At 49.7% G+C, this 20,920-nt stretch overlaps 2 protein-coding genes and 1 long non-coding RNA gene across 6 annotated transcripts in view; 2 read left to right on the forward strand and 1 right to left on the reverse strand.

The window, feature by feature from the left end:
* The window catches only part of LOC144326613 (uncharacterized), a 187,998-nt gene that overhangs the window by 90 nt on the left and 166,988 nt on the right, over positions 1-20,920 (forward strand). The window lies entirely within an intron of this gene.
* Positions 406-6,343, reverse strand: WHR1 (winged helix repair factor 1). 3 transcript variants are annotated; one of them, XM_028719918.2, is made up of 8 exons: positions 6,194-6,343; positions 4,429-4,530; positions 4,103-4,245; positions 3,685-3,780; positions 3,455-3,594; positions 2,190-2,287; positions 1,927-2,074; positions 406-947 (listed from the first exon to the last, which is right to left on the reverse strand). In XM_028719918.2, exons 2-8 carry the CDS (start codon positions 4,511-4,513, stop codon positions 902-904), a joined length of 756 nt encoding a protein of 251 aa, XP_028575751.2. In that variant the 5' UTR covers positions 4,514-4,530; positions 6,194-6,343; the 3' UTR covers positions 406-901. The 3 variants fall into 3 exon arrangements, with proteins under 3 accessions (XP_028575751.2, XP_028575750.2, XP_077778894.1); XM_028719917.2 differs by having other exon boundaries at positions 4,103-4,248; positions 6,194-6,342; XM_077922768.1 differs by lacking the exon at positions 1,927-2,074 and having other exon boundaries at positions 4,103-4,248.
* Positions 6,625-19,758, forward strand: DXO (decapping exoribonuclease). 2 transcript variants are annotated; one of them, XM_028719915.2, is made up of 7 exons: positions 6,625-6,845; positions 9,890-10,284; positions 12,045-12,274; positions 14,519-14,738; positions 17,579-17,714; positions 18,218-18,312; positions 19,372-19,758. In XM_028719915.2, exons 1-7 carry the CDS (start codon positions 6,831-6,833, stop codon positions 19,511-19,513), a joined length of 1,233 nt encoding a protein of 410 aa, XP_028575748.2. In that variant the 5' UTR covers positions 6,625-6,830; the 3' UTR covers positions 19,514-19,758. The 2 variants fall into 2 exon arrangements, with proteins under 2 accessions (XP_028575748.2, XP_028575749.2); XM_028719916.2 differs by lacking the exon at positions 6,625-6,845 and adding an exon at positions 6,908-7,139.

The raw sequence follows: 20,920 nt of genomic DNA on the forward strand, positions 1-20,920 counted from the left end.
CTTAACCCGAGGTACCACTGTACTGACAACACTGACAAATGGGAAACACCAGCCTGTGAGTGCTCCAGTTGGAGAACAGCCTTTACCAAAGGGGTCATGGGCTTTGAAGACACTCAAACTCAGGACGCAAGGGAGAAACGCGCTAAGAGGAAGGCACGCTTGGCAAATCCACACCGTGATCAACTCCCGCCCAGAAACCTATGTCCCCACTGTGGAAGGACGTGTGGATCCAGAATTGGCCTCCACAGTCACTCACAGACTCACTGTTAAGACTGTGTTTATGGAACACAATCTTACTTGGCTACGAGCGATCACCAAAGAACAAAGTAGAACTAAGCTGTTGTGAGATGCATCCCTGTTTAGCCAGCATCTTGTCCCCAAAACGTATTGTCTTCAGAACATATCGGCGAGCCAAGAAGAAATGCTTTTAATCAAGCTCCAATGTAATTTTTTAAGACACTGGTGTCATCTAAGAAATCAACACTCATACATACACGGCCACACACACACTGCCAGGAATGAATTCCTTGTGGGAACATCTTGGCCCTGGCTGTTCTTAGATGCGCAGGTTTCTGACGGTCGTCCGGCATCCAGAGATCAAGCCAAGAGATTGCACAAACGGTTCCCTCCTCTCTTATCCACGGCCTCCCGTCAGTCACATCATGTCAGTCAGGGGTCCTGCTAAGATGCTCTCGCACATTGGGCCCATATTAAGTGCAAAATATAAATCTGTTTCATAAATAATAATTAAAAAATTGTTTTTTGCTGGAAAAGGTGCTGTTTGTTCACAACGATGCTGGTGGCTCAGGTAGGCATCCTGTCTCCCGTGGCGAGAGCCCTAAGCAGCATCCATTCATTTTAGGCACAGCTGTTGGTTTGGTGGCAGACAAGTGGCACGTCCTTAATCATCAGCCAGTCGGAGGAGGGTGCCGGAGGTCGTGGGCACGCTAGAGGAAGCGAGAATGAGGTGGTCAGGTTAAAAGCAGGACAGAATAAGAAAAGCATAAGAAGAGCCCCAGCTGGATCAGGCCAGGGCCCATCAAGTCTAGCATCCCGTTCTAGTGGGGTAAAAAGGTAAAGGGACCCCTGACCGTTAAGTCCAGTAGCAAACGACTCTGGGGTTGCGGCGCTTATCTCGCTTTACTGGCCGAGGGAGCCGGCGTACAGCTTCCGGGTCATGTGGCCAGCATGACTAAGCCGCTTCTGGCGAACCAGAGCAGCGCACGGAAACGTCGTTTACCTTCCCTCTGACGTGCTTTTGAACTGCTAGGTTGGCAGGAGCAGGGACTGAGCAACGGGAGCTCACCCCGTCGCGGGGATTCGAACCTCCGACCTTCTGATCGGCAAGCCCTAGGTTCTGTGGTTTAACCCACAGCGCCACCCATATTCTAGTGGGATAGGAGAGATGAAAATAACACCCATGTATTTCACATCTGGCAACCAATGTGCCCCTTTGGTTTCAGATACTACATGGGTATACAAGTCTACCTTCAGATGTCTTCTAAAAGTCTGGTAGTTGTTTTTCTCTTTGACATCTGGAGGGAGGGTGTTCCACAGGGCGGGTGCCACTACCGAGAATGCCCTCTGCCTGATTCCCTGTAACCAGGTAAGGACGCAGCTGCAGAAGAGCAAATCTGCTCCCAAGTGAAAGCAGCTCCCAAGCATTCCTTTGCAAGCAGGGCTTGCTGTCCCTGCTGATGACGGAGACCCCCTCTGATGACATCAGGTGATTGGCAGGTGGGCCCCTGGGGGTAAGAGAGGTTGGGATCCAAGTCACCAGCCCAGAAAATGACCCACTCCCCGGTATGTAGGATTATAGCCTTAGTTGGCGGCCCAAGGGCAAGGATCAAACTTAACAGCAACAGGCTGAAATCCAAGGCAACATTTGGTTTTTCACAGGTGGGAGCGAGAGCAGAAATCTAGTACCAGTCAACCAGCTGAGCTCCAATAAGGTCGTGGATGTGGTAAGGAAGGCCCAGCTTCACGGCGCTTGGAGCTCGGCGGTTCTGCAGGTCAGACAGCAAAACCTCCTTGTATTTGGCCTTCTGGATCATGCTCAGCACAGCTTTCCTCCCTGGGAAGACCGAGAGACACACACAACACAGATCACTAGGTTGCTGCTGTCAGAGGTGTCCCAGCTTTTGCCTGGAGCAAGGGATTCCACATGCGGGGCGGGGAAGTGAACTAACCTTTGATGAAGCATTTGACAAAACGACCTGCTCCAGGCACTGCCAGCCACCAGCTCCCTGCGTCACGGACAGTCAGGACTCCGGCATTCACCAGCTGCCTGAACATGAAACACAGGAATGGGAGAGAAATGTAATCCCCCCATTACGACTTGCCCCTTTTGTACCAAGATGCAGCCGCTTCTGGGACTGTGGAAAGCCAGAGATAACGGGAGTCTAAGGAAAGTGTTGCTCAGTGGTGCTATCAAGACAGGACTTCAGGGAAAAGGTCCAGGGTCCTGTTCAGTAAAATGAGAAGGAGTGTCTCCAAACGCAGCAGAGCTGGCTTACTGCCTTTTGAAGTAACATACTTCCCATTATGGAGAGGCCAGGAGATGTAAGACAACGAAGTCCAGAGTTCAAAATAACCAAACCGCACCACTAAGTGTGTCTGAGGATCCCGGTATGAGCCACTGTTTCTTCTTCTGAGATGCCTGGATCTCAGCTCTGGGCAAGTCACTACCTGTTACTCAACAATCTCCATGCAAGTTAACAGTCAGGTATGATGGTCCAAGCCCTTTGTGTTATTCTTTTTGTAAACAGCTTTGAGGGCTTTTGTTTTTGTTTGTACAATTGTAGTCATAGAACTGTACACTTGGAAGGGACCCCAAGGGTCGTTTCATCTAACCTCCTGCATTACGGGAATCTTTCTACCCAGTGTGTAACTCGAACCCACAACCCTGAGATTAAGAGTCTTATGCTCTTATAAACAGTAAAAGGTAAAGTGACCCCTGACCATTAGGTCCAGTCGTGGCCGACACTGGGGTTGCGGCGCTTATCTCGCTTTATTGGCCGAGGGAGCCGGCGTACAGCTTCCGGGTCATGTGGCCAGCATGACTAAGCCGCTTCTGGCGAACCAGAGCAGCGCACGGAAATGCCGTTTACCTTCCCGCTGGAGCGGTACCTATTTATCTACTTGCACTTTGACGTGCTTTCGAACTGCTAGGTTGGCAGGAGCTTATAAACAGTACATTACTATATTCTTAAAGAGTGCCTGCTTTGGCATGTGCAGTCATGTCACAGAATACTTCCCCTTGCCCCCAGGGAACTGGGTTGTTGAACTCCATACAAAATTATGCAGATTTAAACCAATCAGAACGAATTCAATTGATTTACTAAGATTCATTATACCCGGACACAGCAAAACCTCAAAGAGGAAGCCCGAGCTTCATACCCGGCCCTCAGAACACCCTCTACTCTGATTCCACTCTGGGGAAAACTTTACTCACGTGATTTCCGCATCACTGAAGCCAAACTCTCTCAGCATCCTTCTTTTGTCGAAACTGATGTCAGGGCAGGAGCTGAGGACAGAATCCAGGAATTTCCTAACAGTCCTGTCAAAGTCCTTCCCAGACGTAAACTCTAGCACCTGTGGGAGAAAGAGCCGTCACAATCTCTCCCCTGCTTCTGCACTGCCCCTCAACTCACCACATACACACACACACAAAAGACACAAGACCTTAGATTTATAGTTGTCTGTGAACGCCACAACGAAAGTGTCTGCATCGAAACCATGCTGGAACATCCGGATCCGGCCCTCATCTTTCAGCTGGCTCTGGAGAAAGACACAGAGGGAGGAGGAGGTTTTATTTATTTTAACCAGTCTATTTCAATGCAAACTCTGAAGGTGGAGAATTGGAGGCAGAAGGAAGAGAGATTTGTCTATCTATAGACACACACCTCATTTTATTGAAATCATGGTAGGGTGTGTGCATGTGTGCATGAGAGGAGGAGGTGGTTTATAGGTTTCCCATAGGATCCTTTGGTTCTTCAAACACCCCATATCCTGGGGAACCTCAGGTCCGGGGGAGTGGGGGGCAAATTCAGCCCTCCAGATTCCTCTACCTGACCTCTGAACTGAGGAAGGAATCACCTACCAAGTGCCTGTCGACGGTCGTTCGGTCTTTGACGAGGCTGTAGATCTGGTGTCTCAGAATCAAGGGTGGCAGAAAATCTTCAAATAATTTGCGGGGGAAGAGAGAGGCCAAGAACTGGAGTGCAGATTCTACTGCCTCGGGGCCTTCTGGAGGGGGGGAACATAAGAAGCTGGCATATTTCTGCAGCACTCTGCCTCATGCCATCCAGAACTGATGGCACTCACCTCTCACTCATCATCCCCCCATAAGTCCTCTCACACGCACCTCCCCATGCAGAGAGAGAACTCTGACGCCTCACCACACAACACTTATTCCTCCATTCTTACCCTGTTCGAGAGGCTCCGATCCGAGAACCAGTCGTCGTTTTTTCGCCTGGAATGTATCCGAGATGAGCTGATGCTTCCGCTTCATGGGGCTGGAGGTGAGGGCTAAAGATGGGAGGCAGAGTCATTATGCTACCTGCTCCAGGTGTGCAGAACTCTCTGGTCTTCTAGATGCTGTGGAACTACAACTTCCATCAGCCACAGCCCAGGGATGATGGAAGTTGTAGTCCAGCAACATTTAGAGGGCCACAGGTTCCTCACACCTGCCACAGACCCTTGCTAGCCTTCATTCCCCAGCCTCACCCCCCTTCAATACTGAGGGCCATTTCAGAGACCAGTGTCTTCCTCCTTCTCAGCCTTTTAGTCATAATGGTCCTCCCCTTCTTCCAATATCTTTCTGGGTGCTCTGCAATGAGCTACAACCCCCATCTCTAATCCACCCCAGAAGGTCCCTCGGCGTTCATTCTGGTCAATATCTCACAATCCTATTGTCCTCAGAACACCCTTGATGCTGCAGATTGCACACAATCCACAACTTTCACTGCCCTGGCACCTCAGTATAAGGCTGACGGCATTCATACTGGCAGGCCCTGTCTCCTGTATTATTAAGTACTGGCTGGCATGCGGAAATTAAGGAGGCAAAGCTCTCCCCTCATCACTTCCCTGCCATGCCCTGAAGAACTTCAGTTGCTTAATATCTGCATGTCAAGCAACTTCAAAAGCACAGGGGAAGTAAAACAAGTTGGGTGTGGATCACACCTATGCTGATCAAATAGTCTGCTCATCCAACTGGATGCTGTATGCTTTGCATATGAGTGATTCAGGTTTCTGCTTTTTCTAGCCTGGCTTCATCATCTGGCTTCAATTTTGCCTTTGAATGTTATTGTCGTCTTCTCTGTATGCAGTGTGATAAATGGCTTTATATTAACAGTACCCACCTGTAGCATCAGTTTCCCCTCCCCCCTTCATCAGTACTGTATGTGTGTGTATCCCCACACACCAACCCAGTTAGAGGGCTACAGCAAAGCAGGCTCTGCCCCATGCAAGCTAATGCCACAACCAAACAATTAATATTTTCTTTTTAAAAACGTTATTATCAAAATTTACAAATATCTTTAAAAGATAATGTATTTCCATGGCACATCTGTCTGTTTTGAAAACACGATATTCTGTGATAACCTTGGATAAATTTATTACAACACAATTGCTTTCTTGGGAGCAGAGTCCACTTTATTAGTAGTAGCTGTATCACAGGGCAGTTCACAACATAAAAACACAAAATGGGAAACCAAAACACATTTAAAAAACAACAACCCAGAAACACCGCCCCCACAAACACATTATTATTATTGTGCAAACCCACTCCTCTTGCATAAGAGGAAAAGTACAGTGGTACCTCTGGTTACGTACTTAATTCGTTCTGGAGGTCTGTTCTCACTGCGCAATTTCTGTTCTCATCCTGAAGCAAAGTTCTTAACCCGAGGTAATATATCTGGGTTAGCGGAGTCTGTGACCTGAAGCGTATGTAACCTGAGGCGTATGTAACCCGAGGTACCACTGTACTGTAGTTTCAAAAGTGAAGATGTAAATAGACTAGCGAATTATGGAAGCAAAATCTTCTGAAACGCCACGAGTTGCATCCAAGACCCGCTCAAGAGGAGACCCATTGAACCAAATAGCTCTAAGTTAGTGATGCCAATTGATTTCCTTGAGTCCTTCTTTCCCACCCCCTGGATCCCCTCCTCCATTTAAAGCGCCCCCGACTCACAAAGAGACCCTCGTAGTCTCGCCTGCCAGTCCCCGCTTCCGACCAGAGCTGCCTCTGATGACGCCGCCGCAGCTGCCGCTTCCTCTCCAAAACAAGCCACTCCAAGTCCCCACCCGAGTCCGCAAAGCTCCTTGCTGGCCGCCTCCGGAAGATGACGTCACTCCCTCCAACCCCGCCCCTTTGACACGCTCGCCGGCTGCCCGCCATCTTTATTCCGGTCGGGACGAAGCTACCTCTGACCGACGCTGGCCTAAAGCCGCCATCTCCATCGAGAAACAGGGAACGAAGCCGAACTGGCGGCCATTTTGGACATGGGAAGGAAAACTGCTTTATCCGCAGGAGGCGGGCCGCGATCGCCACCTGCCGGCCGCGCTTTGCGTGGCACCTCCTGGGGTGTTTTGTGTATGTGTGTGTGTGTGGGCAGGAAATGGGAAGGGCGTTGACTTCGCCTCCCGACTGGCGCCCTGTGATGACGCCATCGCCGCGCGGCCTTACGAGCCGAAGGAACGGAACGCAGCGATTGTTTTGAGCAAGATGTCGGGCGCCCGGGTCTTGTTTGGCTGGTGACACAAAGGAGACGCGCGAGCTGCGTCCCTTCCTCTCTCTCCGCGGCAGCGCGAATCGGCAGTGTCCTGCGATGACGTCACAGAAGGTAAGTACGGGAGCCGGGAGGGCTCAAAATGAAAGGCTGATTTATTTATTTATGGAGGGGGGGGGTGTCTTTCCCTGACTGATTGGCTGCAAGAGGAGGAGGGAGAGGGAGAGGTCCAAAAGCATCTTTGGGCATCTCCCCCAAGTGGGTGCTGGTGTGACCAGGACTCCTGGGTCCCTTGCACAAGAGGAAAGTGCGTGTGCATGAGCGCCTGAATGTGCCGCGCGCATTCTCCCGGGGGGAGCGCGCCTAGGTTTTGCGGCTGAAGACTGCGGGGAAGAAGGAGGAGGAGAGGTGAGCTGACATTCGGAGGATATGGTGGAAACTTGAATGGGAAAGAAGAAATGGCGGGAAACGAGGGACGGAAGCAGCCTCCGCTTGGGTTGCTGGCTGCACCGCCAAGCCTTCGCGTCTGATTTGCATGCAAGGAGGTCCGGGGGTTCAACAAGTCCGTGTTGCAGGCAGTTCCTGACCTGGATGGAGGAGTGGCTGCATGACCATCAGCATCCATCAACAGCCTTGTTGTTGTTGTTGTTTAGTCGTTTAGTCGTGTCCAACTCTTCGTGACCCCCTGGACCAGAGCCCGCCAGGCACTCCTGTCTTCCACTGCCTCCCGCAGTTTAGTCAAACTCATGCTGGTAGCTTCAAGAACACTGTCCAACCATCTCATCCTCTGCCGTCCCCTTCTCCTTGTGCCCTCCATCTTTCCCAACATCAGGGTCTTTTCCAGGGAGTCTTCTCTTCTCATGAGGTGGCCAAAGTATTGGAGCCTCAGCTTCAGGATCTAATTGACAGCCTTATCTAATAATAATAATACAGTGGTACCTCGGGTTGCGCTGTGGGTTAAACCACAGAGCCTAGGGCTTGCCGATCAGAAGGTCGGCGGTTCAAATCCCCGCGACGGGGTGAGCTGTTGCTCAGTCCCTGCTCCTGCCAACCTAGCAGTTCGAAAGCACGTCAAAGTGCAAGTAGATAAATAGGAACTGCTCCAGTGGGAAGGTAAAGGGCATTTCTGTGCACTGCTCTGGTTCGCCAGAAGCGGCTTAGTCATGCTGGCAACATGACCCGGAAGCTGTACGCCGGCTCCCTTGGCCAATAAAGTGAGATGAGCGCAGCAACTCCAGAGTCGGCCATGACTGGACCTAATGGTCAGGTAGTCCCTTTACCTTACCTTGGGTTACAAACACAGATGGTTCAGGTTACAGACTCCACTAACCCAAAAATATTACCTCGGGTTAAGAACTTTGCTTCAGGATGAGAACAGAATGGCCGCAGGATGCTCCGGCGGCACGGCGGCAGCAGGAGGCCTAGCTAAAGTGGTGCTTCAGGTTAAGAACAGTTTCAGGTTAAGAACGGACCTCTGGAACGAATTAAGAACTTAACCCCAGGTACCACTGTAATAATAATAATAATAATAATAATAATAATAATAATAATAATAATAATATATTTATACCTTGCTCATCTGGCTGAGTTTCCCCAGCCACTCCCAATCGAGTGTTAAAAACAATACAGCAATAAATATTAAAAACTTCCCTAAACAGAGCTGCCTTCAGATGTCGTTTAAAAATAAGATAGCTGCTTATTTCCTGCTTATCAAACGATACTTCTCTGCTACTGGGAGAAAGCGCCCCTTATAAAGCAGCCCAGCATTGCGACTGGCCTGCCAGAAAGGATTGTTGTAAGGGCATCAGAGATGTTCCCACAGGGACCCTGAGACAGAGTCCCCTGGTCTACCGACAGAGCTATCCACTCTGTCTCAGGGTCATGGATTTGAGCCCCATGTTGGGCAAAAGATTGCTGCATTGCAGGGGGTCAGGCTAGATGACCCTGGGGGATCCCTTCCAACTCTGTGATTCTATGATATAACGAGGCTGAGTTCGCTCCCTGTTGTTGGAACTCAGAGTCTGTTTTTATTTCTGTGAATCTTGTCCCCCCCCCCCCCGGTTTCCAGTGGACATGTATGTAAAATAGTGTTAGCTTTTATTTTTGTAAGCTGCTGTGGGTGGGCTTTGCCTTGAAAGGCATAATGTAAGAATTTGAAAATAAAAAATAAAAAGTGAAGCATTTAATAAAAAGCTCCTTAGGAGAATACCTGTGCGTGAGTGTGCGCGTGCGCATGCGCGCATATTTGATAGCTCATGAGACTCTTTAATCTCAGAGTTTGAGTCCCATGTTGGGGAAAAGATTCCTACAGTCCAGCAGGTGGGACATGACCACTGGTCTTGCTAGCTAAGGATGATGGGAGTTGCAGACACAAGTTTGGGAAAGTCTGAGCTACCGTATTTTTCACTCTCTAAGACACACCAGACCATAGTTTTTGGAGGAGGAAAACAAGAAAAATCCCAGAAGCCAGAACAGCGAGAGGGATCGCTGCGCAGCGATCCCTCTTGCTGTTCTGGCTTCTGGGATAGCTGCGCTGCCTGCATTTGCTCCATAAGACACACACATATTTCCCCTTACAGTCATACCTTGGGTTGAATGTGCTTCGGGTTGAGCGCGTTCGAGTTGCACTCCGCGGCAACCCGGAAGTAACGGAGCGCGTTACTTCCGGGTTTCGCCGCTCGGGCATGCACAGACGCTCAAAATGACATCACGCGCATGCGCAGAAGCGGCAAAACGTGACGTGCAGATGCACCGTCATGTCTTACGTTGCATTCAGGATGCGAATGGTGCTCCGGAACGGACCCCGTTCGCATCCCGAGGTACCACTGTACTTTTTAGGAGGGAAAAAGTGCGTCTTATAGAGCGAAAAATACGGTAGATGATCCTCATGGTCCCTTCCAACTTGGCAACTCTGTGAATTGAATAGCAAAAGCCCCACAGTTTGAAAGTCCCCTTCTCCCCTGACCATTTAATATGTGCCTTGAGAGCAGAAAGGGGATTCCCAAACGCACTGTTTGTGGGTGCGACTTATAAGTGCTGAAGGATGAGCGCATGTTCTTGTTGAGAGGGGTAAGCAGAGCATTAAAGAAAGGTTATCTGACCACGCAAGGGCGTCTTTTTCGGAGTGTTTTACTATCTCTTTCCCTTGTCGATTGCAGTCCCTGATGAAGACCGCTATCGACGCTACCAGGACTCATGACCGGGAGGACGACGCTCCTAGAGACTGCAGCGCCAAGCGCCAGAAGAGCGACGCCAAGGCTCCCCTCACTCTTCCCGTCACGCCGTCTCGCTACGATGCCCCTTTCCCCTTTTACCGGCGGCCGGCTCAGCTGGGACACTTTTCCCTGGACGCCCAGCGCTGTTACCACGGGGACGCTCGCCGCCTGCGCTACTATGCCCCGCCCCCTGTCGAGGGCCCCTCCCCCGGCTTCGACCTGCGCGACGGCTACCGCGACCGCTATGTGAAGCAGGATGAGACCGTCCGCGAGGGGCTGGAGCACTTGCTGAGGTGGATCACCCAGAACCGGAAGCAGCTGCAGACTGAGGACAAAGGGTGAGGAAGGGCACGATTCTCGGTCTGTCTCTCCCCGCATAAGAGAAAGGAAGGGTTAATGGAGCATCAGGTTATCGGGAGCTAGTATATACATATGGACTATGTTTTGCCTCTGCCATTCCGGCAGTGCTCTGCTATGTTGCTAGGAAGCTGCTGCTTATTTTATTTATTTTTATTTATTAAATTTGCCCTTCAACGAAATAAGCAGCTATCTTCTCTTTAAAAGACATCTGAAGGCAGCCCTGTTTAGGGAAGTTTTTAATATTTAAGGCTGTGTTGTTTTTAACACTCGATTGGGAGCCGCCCGGAGTGGCTGGGGAAACTCGGCCAGATGGGCAGGGTATAAATAATAAATTATTATTAATATTTATGATTATCCATAGATCTCTGGGCGGTTCACAGCATAAAAATGCAATATAAAAGCACAAATAATAAAAAACAGGGGTGTTTTGTTTTGTGTTGTTTTTTTAAAAACCCACACATGAGTCAGACCATCTAATATGGCATTGCCTTGCCTTGAGTGGAAATGGCTCCCCAGGATCTAGGGCCAATCCACTTGGTCCTTTTAAATCGGGAGGTCGACGTTCGGACTGGGGACCATGCGCTTGTAATGCGAGCGCTGCCTCATTGAGCGATGATCTTTCCCTCTGTGTTTTACCTGGTGCCTAAAGGTGTGCAAGGAAGACACCAGGTGAGCCTCCCTGGGGAGAGCACTCTGCAAATGGGGAGCCGCTGCAGAAAAGGCCCATTCCTGTGTCGCCACTATCCATATTATAATAATAATAATAATAATAATAATAATAATAATAATAATAATAATAATAATAAATGCCACCCATCTGACTGGGTTGCCCCAGCCACTCTGGGTGAGTCCCAACAAAAAAATAGTAAAAACAAGATTAAAAAGGTAAAGGACCCCTGGATGGTTAAGTCCAGTCAAAGGTGACTCTGGGGTTGCGGCGCTCATCTTGCTTTCAGGCCGAGGGAGCCGGCGTACAGCTTCCGGGTCATGTGGCCAGAATGACTAAGTCTGGTGCAACAGGACACCGTGACGGAAACCAGAGCGCATGGAAATGCCATTTATCTTTCCGCCACAGCGGTACCTATTTATCTACTTGTACTGGTGTGCTTTTTTAAAAAAACTATTTTTATTAAGTTTTCCATTTCAACAATCCAATCAAATCACATTAAATATTCCAAATTATACATATACATATCAAATATTCCAAATATTCTGCCAAATTATAAAAATTTTATTGGGACTTCCCATGCTTCAAGTTCGGGGGGGGGGCTCTGATCATCTCGTATCTCTAGTGCTTTTCATAGTCTGTACTGGCGTGCTTTTGAACTGCTAGGTTGGCAGAAGCTGGGACAGAGCAACGGGAGCTCACTCCATCGCAGGGATTCGAACCTTCAATCAGCAAGCCCCAAGAGGCTCAGTGGTTTAGACCACAGCGCCACCCACGTCCCTATTGTCACCCATCTGCCTGGGTTGCCCCAGTGGCTCCCAACAAAAAAATTAGTAAAAGCATGATACGACAGCACACGCTGAAAACTTCTTTGAGCAGGGCAGCCTTCAGGTGTCTTTTTAAAACCATATGCAGAGAGGTGTCTGCAGGTTCCTATGTGCCCATTAGGGCTGCGTTGGTGATCCCTGCTTTTACCAGAGATTGACTTTGGCGGCCTTAGAATACAGAGGAACGGCCCCAGCAGCTCGTGCTTTGCTCTTTTTAACGGTTTTTTCTCTCCCCGCTTTGCAGGCGGCCGCTGAATGCTGACTTTGTGACGTGGCGGGGGCATCTCACCAAAGTGCTGACCACGCCCTACGAAAATCAGGACGGTTGGCTGCTGGCGGTGAGCCTCTTCCGCGGGACTCTGTACATCAGCGAAGTCGAGACGGAGGCCGCCCGGAGGCAGCGGGAGCAGCGCACGGACCTGCTGAAGGAGCTCATGTACATGGGCTACAAGTTTGAGCAGTACATGTGCTCTGGTAAGGATGCCAGAGGCCTCTAAAACATAGCTGTCAACCATCCCTTATTTGGTGGGAAAGTCCCTTATCCCAGCGCCGTGTCCCGCTGCTGTCCCTTATTGATGATGTCCCTTAAATTTCCCGGGTTTCAAAGGAAGCAGCTCCTCTCCCTCCCTCCCTGCCGGCCAGGGAGGAGGGAGGCTCCAACTGTGTTTCTTGGCTGCGTTGCTCACCCAGTAAGGAGTCTAAGAACGACTGGGGGTGGAGCTCGCATGCCTTGTGCCGATCAAATCGGCCGCGTTGCCTGGGGACTCGCCTTTGCTCAGCGCTTCCCAGCGGAGAGGCGACGGTGGTTTTCCTTGCTGCATCCCCTTTGCCGGGTTGCTGCGCTGTGGGAACCACCGCTTGAGGCTTCGTTTGAGCTGCTGGCTGGGCTTTCTGCCTTTGGCTCGGAGGGGCTCAGAAGCTGAACATACCTGTGCCTGGAAAATCCCATATTTTGGCTGCTGATCCCTTATTTTCGAGGCTGCTGGCCCCTTATTTTCAAATCTGTAAGTTGACAGCTATGCTCTAAACCCTGGTCTGACCATACGGCTCGGTTCTGGGCAGCGATGTTGATCTCACTATTGAGAGCCAGTGTGGTGTAGTGGTTAGCATGTTGGACTAGGATCTGAGAGACCAGGGTTCAAGCCCCCACTCGGCCACAAAACTCGTGAGGTGACCCTGGGGCAAGTCACTCTGTCTCGGCCTACCTTACAGGGATGTTGGGAGGATGAAATGGAGATAACCACGTACGCCGTCTTGAGCCCCGTGGAGGATAGAGATGTAATAAATGAATCAAAATCAGAGCTTTTCAGTTTCGGGCCGCGGTTCTTAAACATTTTCCCTCTGGGCCACACTTTCAGAATAGAAATTTGCTCGTGCCACGGCAAATTTTTAAGCGATTAAGAAATACATTGGAAAACACAGCTAGGATTGTCCTCGGCTTCAATTTATGCTCTCATTTTGAAGCGATATCCATATTTTGCAAATAAAAACGATTATTTCTATACTGTACTACATTGAAATGTTTAAATGTTTGATGGTCCTTGAATTTCCCCACCATGCTTACCATTAATTTTATAATGAATGATTTTAGAGTGTTGTTTATGCTGTACTTTTGTACTGTTTTATTGTTGTTAGCCGCCCTGAGCCTGGCTTCGGCTGGGGAGGGCGGGATATAAATAAATTTTTTTATTATTATTATTATTATTATTATTATTATTATTATTGTTATTATTATTATTATCCTCTGCTGCCATACCCTTTGAGAACCACTGTTTTAGAGTAAAGTTGAATAATAATAATAATAATAATAATAATAATAATAATAATAATAATAATAATATAATAAAAATTTTATTTATACCCCGCTCTTCCCGGTTCAAAAACCGGGCTCAAGGTGGCCAACAACAAATTTAAAACACTTAATTGTAAAAGCAGCATAAAACACAGTATAAAAACATGAATAACAAACAAATTCAAAATTCAAAAATCAATTCAGGGTTAATAAGTATTAGATAATAAGTTGCAGTAGGGGGCATAAGACGGGTAGAAAAAGGCTGCCTGGGTTGGAAAAGTGGATGTGCCTTTTTCATAATAATCAGATCTTCAGGTTCATCCCCTTTAAGCCTAAGGGTGAGAGACTCAGGATAAACAAAGGAAAGGAGTTCTTTAGCGCATACTTGAACTATGGAACTCACTGTTGCAAGATGCAGTGATGGCTGCCAACTTGGATGGCTTTAAAAGATCAGACACTTTGTGCCTCTTTTGCCTCTGGAGAACACTCACTCTCAAGCGCGGTCCTCAAAAGGGTTACGCGGCCCTGAACAAATCCAAGAACCAATTAATGAGCTTAAAATATACTTCTAACCTGTTGAGGTGTCGGAAGTTGTGTGCTGTGTCTTTCGCTAGGGAGTTTTTTCCCCTTTCTCGAATGCGAAGATGGGAGTAAATGTCTCCTTGTGAGAGCCAGTGTGGTGTAGTGGTTAAGAGCGGTAGTCTCGTAATCTGGTGAACCGGGTTCGCTTCCCCGCTCCTCCACATGCAGCTGCTGGGTGACCTTGGGCCGGTCACACTTCTCTGAAGTCTCTCAGCCTCACTCACCTCACAGAGTGTTTGTTGTGGGAGAGGAAGGGAAAGGAGATTGTTAGCCGCTTTGAGGCTCCTTAGGGTAGTGATAAAGCGGGAGATCAAATCCAAACTCTTCTTCTTCTTCTGCTCCAGATACTCCAGACGGGACTCCGGATCCGACGGGGGTGGTGAACACAAACGAGGCTTTCTGCATCGTGATCCGGACCCGCCTGGGAACCCACTCGCTGCTGTTCTCGGGAGAGGTGGACTGCACGGACCCCCGGAGCCCCTGGCCTGACCCTCCAAGCTGTTACGTGGAGCTGAAGACCAGCAAAGTCATGCATAGCCCAGCTCAGAGGAAGAGTTTTTACAGGTGAGGTGGGCGGGGAGATGGAAAACAGGGAAACTATGGAGTCTTCTCCCTTTCCACAAAAAAACAAAACCCCAGGTACTGCAAAGGCGTTCCAGAACTACAACTCCCATCATCATCATCATAATTTTTTATTTATACCCCACCCTCCCCAGCCAAGCCCGGGCTCAGGGCGGCTAACAACCAATAATAAAAACAAGTTGATTAAAATACAATTTAAAAAAGATTAGAATACAACATTAAAACATTAGGATGCAGCCTCTTCACAGGAGGAGAAAGGAAAAAGAAAGAGGGGGAGGGAATCAAACTGATTCTAAGCTAAAGGCCAGGTGGAACAACTCTGTCTCACAGGCCCTGCGGAAAGAAATCAGATCCTGCAGGGCCCTGGTCTCATGAGGCAGAGTGTTCCACCAGGCCAGAGCCAGTGTTGAGAAGGCCCTGGCTCCGGTTGAGGCTAATCTGACTTCCTTAGGGCCCGGGACCTCTAGGGTGTTGCTATATATGGACCTTAAGGTCCTCCATGGGGCATACCAGGAGAGGCGGTCCCGTAGGTACAATGGTCCTAGGCCGTGAAGGGCTTTAAAGGTCAAAACCAGCACCTTAAATCTGACCCTGTACTCCACCGGGAGCCAGTGCAGCTGGAAAAGCACTGGGTGAATATGCTCCCATGGCAGAGACCCCGTGAGGAGCCTCGCTGCAGCATTCTGCACCCACTGGAGTTTCTGGGACAGCTTCAAGGGCAGCCCCGTGTAGAGCGAATTACAGTAGTCATGACTATTGTCCATGCTGCCTAGGTTCTGATGGAAGTTGGAGTTTGGTATCGCCTGGAAGTTCAGGGATTCTCCACCCTCGCCTTAAACAGGCTTCTGCCTTCAACCAGCCTAGCCATAATGCCACCCAGGCCATTTTTCCGGAATGCAAATCTACCATTTCTCAACTCCTCTTTCTAAGACTCAGAATAAGGTGCATGAGAGTCCCAGCCTGTCTCTACAACAAAGTGCAGGGGATCCTACTAGGATTTTTAAAAAATGTGTGCTTGCTGATGGCTCTCTCACCCTTAGTAACTTCCTACCCTGGAAGATGTCTTCCAAGTTTTAACCACTTTCTCAGTCAGGGGACTGGATCTCTTACTCTTTGTTGTTAGCAGAGGGCCGGTCTTGCAGCCTTCATGCAGGCAGCTGCCTGACCGTGCTGGGGAAAAGGAGGTAGGTCTGGGTGGTATCTCGGAGTGGCCACCAAGACCATATAACACAGTCAGGGGGTTTGGGCTGGGTGTCCTTCAGTATGCAGATGATACCCAGCTCTACCTCTCTTTCAAATCAGAACCAGTGAAGGTCCTGTGTGAGTGTCTGGAGGCGGTTGGAGGATAGATGGCAGCTAACAGATTGAGGTTGAATCCTGACAAGACAGAAGTCCTGTTTTGGGGGGACAGGAGGCGGGCAGATGTGGAAGACTCCCTGGTCCTGAATGGGGTAACTGTGCCCCTGAAGGACCAGGTGCGCAGCCTGGGAGTCATTTTGGACTCACAGCTGTCCATGGAGGCGCAGGTCAATTCTGTGTCCAGGGCAGCTGTCTACCAGCTCCATCTGGTACGCAGGCTGAGACCCTACCTACCTGTGGACTGTCACGCCAGAGTGGTGCATGCTCTGGTTATCTCTCGCTTGGACTGCTGCAATGCGCTCTATGTGGGGCTACCTTTGAAGGTGACCCAGAAACTACAGCTAATCCAGAATGCGGCAGCTAGACTGTGACTGGGAGCAGCTGCTGAGACCATATAACACTGGTCTTGAAAGATCTACATTGGCTCCCAGTATGTTTCTGAGCACAATTCAAAGTGTTGGTGCTGGACTTTAAAGCCCTAAGTGGCCTCGGATCAGTATACCTGAAGGAGCGTCTCCACCCCCATCGTTCTGCTCGGACACTGAGGTCCAGCACTGAGGGCCTTCTAGTGGTTCCCTCACTGCGAGGTTACAGGGAACCAGACAGAGGGCCTTCTCAGTAGTGGCACCCGCCCTGTAGAACGCCCTCCCATCAGATGTCAAGGAAATAGACAACTATCTGACTTTTAGAAGGCATCTCAAGGCAGCCCTGTTTAGAGAAGTTTTTAATGTTTGATGTTTTATCGTGTTTTTAATATTCTGTTAGCAGCTGCCCAGATATATCACCAGGTATATATCATGATGTCTGTTGTACGAATGGAGCTATGTAGAGGCACTGTCTGGCTTCACAGTTTTCCCTTCTTCTTGATTCTTGCACAACACAACCATGATTCGCAATATATTGCCAGGTCCAAAATTATGAAGCCGATAGCACAATATGGACTTCAAACCGGTTTGGGACAATATATCACCCAGCCTTAATAGGATGATGGCCTAAATGAGCAAGGAACCAGTGGCCTGCTAGGTGTTACTGGACTACAACTCCTGCCATCCCTGGCCATTGGCCATTGTGCATGGGGCTGATGGGAGCTGGAGTCCAGCAACATCTGGCGGGCCTTAAGGGGTTGTATCCTACAAAGAACTTCCGCCTTTGCAGCAGGACTTCCTCCCCCCCCCCCAAAAAAACCTCTCCTCCCCCCTCCATCCACTTTAAGAGGTTGGGGGGAAATCCCCAGAACCGATTTTTTTTTGGGGGGGGGGGTGTGGCACATGAGGCAAAGGGAAGGAAGTTGTTGACTTTGTTGGACGCAACCCCACCCCAAGATAGGCCTCATGTCTGTCTCTGAGCATAGAATCAGTACTTGGGGAGGAAGACGGCCAAGCACTCGTCAGATCTCAGGGAGGGCAGCCAAAGCGGACGTCGGGCAGAGGGAATGAATGAGCCAGCTTCTCTCTTCCTCCCAGGCACAAGATGATCAAGTGGTGGGCTCAGTCTTTTCTGCCCGGAGTGTCTCGGATCGTGGCCGGGTACCGGGGGCCAGATGGCTCCATCGTGGAACTGGAGACGTTTGAGACGATGAAGATATTCCAGCTCATTAGGGTGAGTCCAGCCCAGTCCAGCCAGGCTGAGATCTTAGATTCCCCCCTTTCGTCCTAACCTCTCCCAGCTCCAAGGGAAAAGGGGTGGGTGGGTGTTGGTGCACTAATTCTTCCTCCAGAGCGGCTCTCTATAAGGGTTCAACAGGTGATCGGTGGTTACAGGGAACCCCTGTGAAGCTGTGCTCAGAGTGAAAGTGCATCTTCCACAGAGGTTGCTGGAAGAGCCAGTCAGCCGGCAGACTTCAGGCTTGATGAATTGCTTGTTCACCAGAACTCCCAAGGTACGCTGGGGCAAAACAGTAGTTTAGGTACGGAAGCACAGGTGGTCAGGTGCGCACTTCAGAACTGAAAACACACACACCTGTTCCTCTCAGGCATTGGCTTTCAGCACCAGAGCTGTGTTTGAGGAAGGCTGAACTAGATGGACCAATGAGCCAGACTCTGCCTAAGGCAGTCCCAGGTTGTATCATCCCTAAAATAACCTCCCTTCTTCCTCCTGGGCAGGAGGACCCGGGCTGCTGGAAGCCGGCGGTGTGCATGAACTTTTGCGCGGCGTTCCTCGGCTTTGTGAAGAAAGTGGTGACCGAAGACAATCCGAAGTAAGTAGTCATGGTGGCCGAGGCCAGTGGGAGTTTGCAATCCAAACACCTTTACGGGGAGCAGGCTGATGACGGCCGGTTAAGTAGAGGAGGAAAACGAAATGGGAAGACTAGAGTGAACGTGGGGCTCCTAGCAAGGGAGAGCAACTTCTTGGCTATTCTGCCTGGCCTTTAATTTGAATTCAGCCTGATCTTTTACAGTGGTACCTCTAGATATGAATGGGATCCGTTCCGGAGCCTCGTTCGCATCTAGAAGCAAACGTAACTAGCGATGGCACGTCTGTGCATGCGCACGTCACCTTTTGCCGCTTCTGCGCATGTGTGTGATGTCATTTTGAGCGTTTGCGCATGCGCAAGCGGCGAAACCCGGAAGTAATGCGCTCCGTTACTTCCAGGTTGCCGCGGAGCGCAACTCGAACGAGCTCAACCCGAAGCGCATTCAGTCCAAAGTATGACTGTATTTCCCTTCTCTTCCCTCCCCCTCCCCTTTTATGAAGATTACCCACTCTGGGATCCCACAGCTAATTCTCCCCTGGCCTCCTCGCTGGCCCAAGTAGGACCAATTCAGCCAGCTAGCCCGGGTGATTATCTAATGCTTATTAGATGGATTTCCCCTAAATTGATTTCTGAACTTTGAATTATATTGTTACAGTGGTACCTCGGGTTACATACGCTTCAGGTTACATTCGCTTCAGGTTACAGACTCCGCTAACCCAGAAATAGTACCTCAGGTTAAGAACTTTGCTTCAGGATGAGAACAGAAATCGTGCAGCAGCAGCGGGAGGCCCCATTAGCTAAAGTGGTGCTTCAGGTTAAGAAAAGTTTCAGGTTAAGAACGGACCTCCAGAACGAATTAAGTACTTAACCCGAGGTACCACTGTATTCAAGTTTTTACACTGTATTTTATGCTGCTTTGACAATTAAGTGTTTTAAATTTGTTGTTAGCCGCCCTGAGCCCGGTTTTTGAACAGGGAAGGGCGGGGTATAAATAAAAATTTATTATTAGTCTCCCTTTCTGAGGAACCTCACGTTGTACCTGCTGTTTTCTCCTTTGTCCAGGTTAGTCCACCTCTTTGCCTGGGAGCCGGGCCACCCTGTCTCCTTCACGGTGCACCGGGACTCCGAGCACACCTTCCTGCCCGACTGGTACGTGGAGGCGCTGAGCAGCGAGAAGCCCTCGACTCCCCACATCCCAGACTGATGGGCCGCAGCTGGAGGGAGAAGCTGGATTTTTGGTGTATCTTGAGTGGGCAACGCAGGGTGGGCGGTTAAACACACACACACACACACACACACACACACACACACACACACACAGCAGACAGAAGGAGGCTGGCACCTGGCGCTCAGAAAGTCAGGGACATGCCTGGGAGGGCTCCCTACACCCCCCCCCCATCATCACAGTGAAGGAGGGACAGGGCAATAAACTATTATCGTAAACACAAACGTCTCCTAGCAGTGCTTAGTGAAGGGGATTGCGCCTCTCTCTGGTTTATCGGCAAGGGCTTCTTTAAGGATAGCGGGGATAGAGGGAGGTGGTTTGTCAATACAGTGGTATCTTGGGTTACAGACGCTTCAGGTTACAGACTCTGCTAACCCAGAAATAGTAACTCGGGTTAAGAACTTTGCTTCAGGGTGAGAACAGAAATTGCATCGTGGCAGCAGGAGAACCCATTAGCTAAAGTGGTACCTCAGGTTAAGAACAGCTTCAGGTTAAGAACGGACCTCCAGAACGAATTAACTTCTTAACCCGAGGTACCACTGTAAGTAGGTTTGATCCGTGGCAGCTCACATAAGGGAAGAAGCCTTTGCCTGGTTCCACACAACAGTCTTCAGATATTTAAAAAGCAGTATTCCTTCTTCCCCCTCAGCCTTCTCCAGGTTAAACATGCCCTTCAACCTTTTCTCACAGGGCTTCCTGTCCATAAAATTGTCTTTATTGCCCTCCCATGAACCCAACTTGTCCACATCCTCCTTTTTTAAAGTAGCATCTCCAGCAGTGGACCCAATGAGGCTCCAGACAAGGTCTGAGTAGTGCAGGATAAGAGTGAAGCACTCGCTTCTGTTAATGCAGCCTCAAATCACATCCACCTTTTTTGAGTGCTGTCCAGCTTGTAGTAACAATAATAATAATATAATAAAAATAATTTATTCCCCAGCCACTCTGGGTGGCTCCCAACAGAATATTAGGTAAAGGGACCCCTGACCATTAGGTCCAGTCGTGACCCACTCTGGGGTTGCGGCGCTCATCTCGCTTTATTGGCCGAGGGAGCCGGCGTACAGCTTCCAGGTCATGTGGCCAGCATGACTTAGCCGCTTCTGGCAAACCAGAGCAGCGCACAGAAACGCCGTTTACCTTCCCGCCGGAGTGGTACCTCTTTATCTACTTGCACTTTGACGTGCGTTTGAACTGCTAGGTGGGCAGGAGCAGGGACCAAACAACGGGAGCTCACCCCGTCACAGGGATTCGAACCACTGACCTTCTGATTGGGAAGCTGTGGGTTAAACCACAGAGCCACCTGTGTCCCACCAACAACACCCGCGTCCCACCAAACTTCCCTAAACAGGGCTGCCTTCATATGTCAGAGAGTTTTTTATTTCCTTGACA

Source organism: Podarcis muralis, chromosome 2, assembly GCF_964188315.1.
Source record: "Podarcis muralis chromosome 2, rPodMur119.hap1.1, whole genome shotgun sequence".
NCBI lineage: Eukaryota > Metazoa > Chordata > Lepidosauria > Squamata > Lacertidae > Podarcis > Podarcis muralis.

Excerpts from the sequence above, each read along its gene's own strand:
- WHR1 (XM_028719917.2), bottom strand. The coding sequence starts at position 4,513 with ATGAAGCGGAAGCATCAGCTCATCTCGGATACATTCCAGGCGAAAAAA. Across the intron at positions 3,781-4,102 it reads CGACCGTCGACAGGCACTTG|AGCCAGCTGAAAGATGAGGG; the intron begins GTAGGTGATTCC and ends GTCTTTCTCCAG. Across the intron at positions 3,595-3,684 it reads CAGACAACTATAAATCTAAG|GTGCTAGAGTTTACGTCTGG; the intron begins GTCTTGTGTCTT and ends TTTCTCCCACAG.
- DXO (XM_028719915.2), top strand. Across the intron at positions 12,275-14,518 it reads TGAGCAGTACATGTGCTCTG|ATACTCCAGACGGGACTCCG; the intron begins GTAAGGATGCCA and ends CTTCTGCTCCAG. Across the intron at positions 18,313-19,371 it reads GTGACCGAAGACAATCCGAA|GTTAGTCCACCTCTTTGCCT; the intron begins GTAAGTAGTCAT and ends TCCTTTGTCCAG.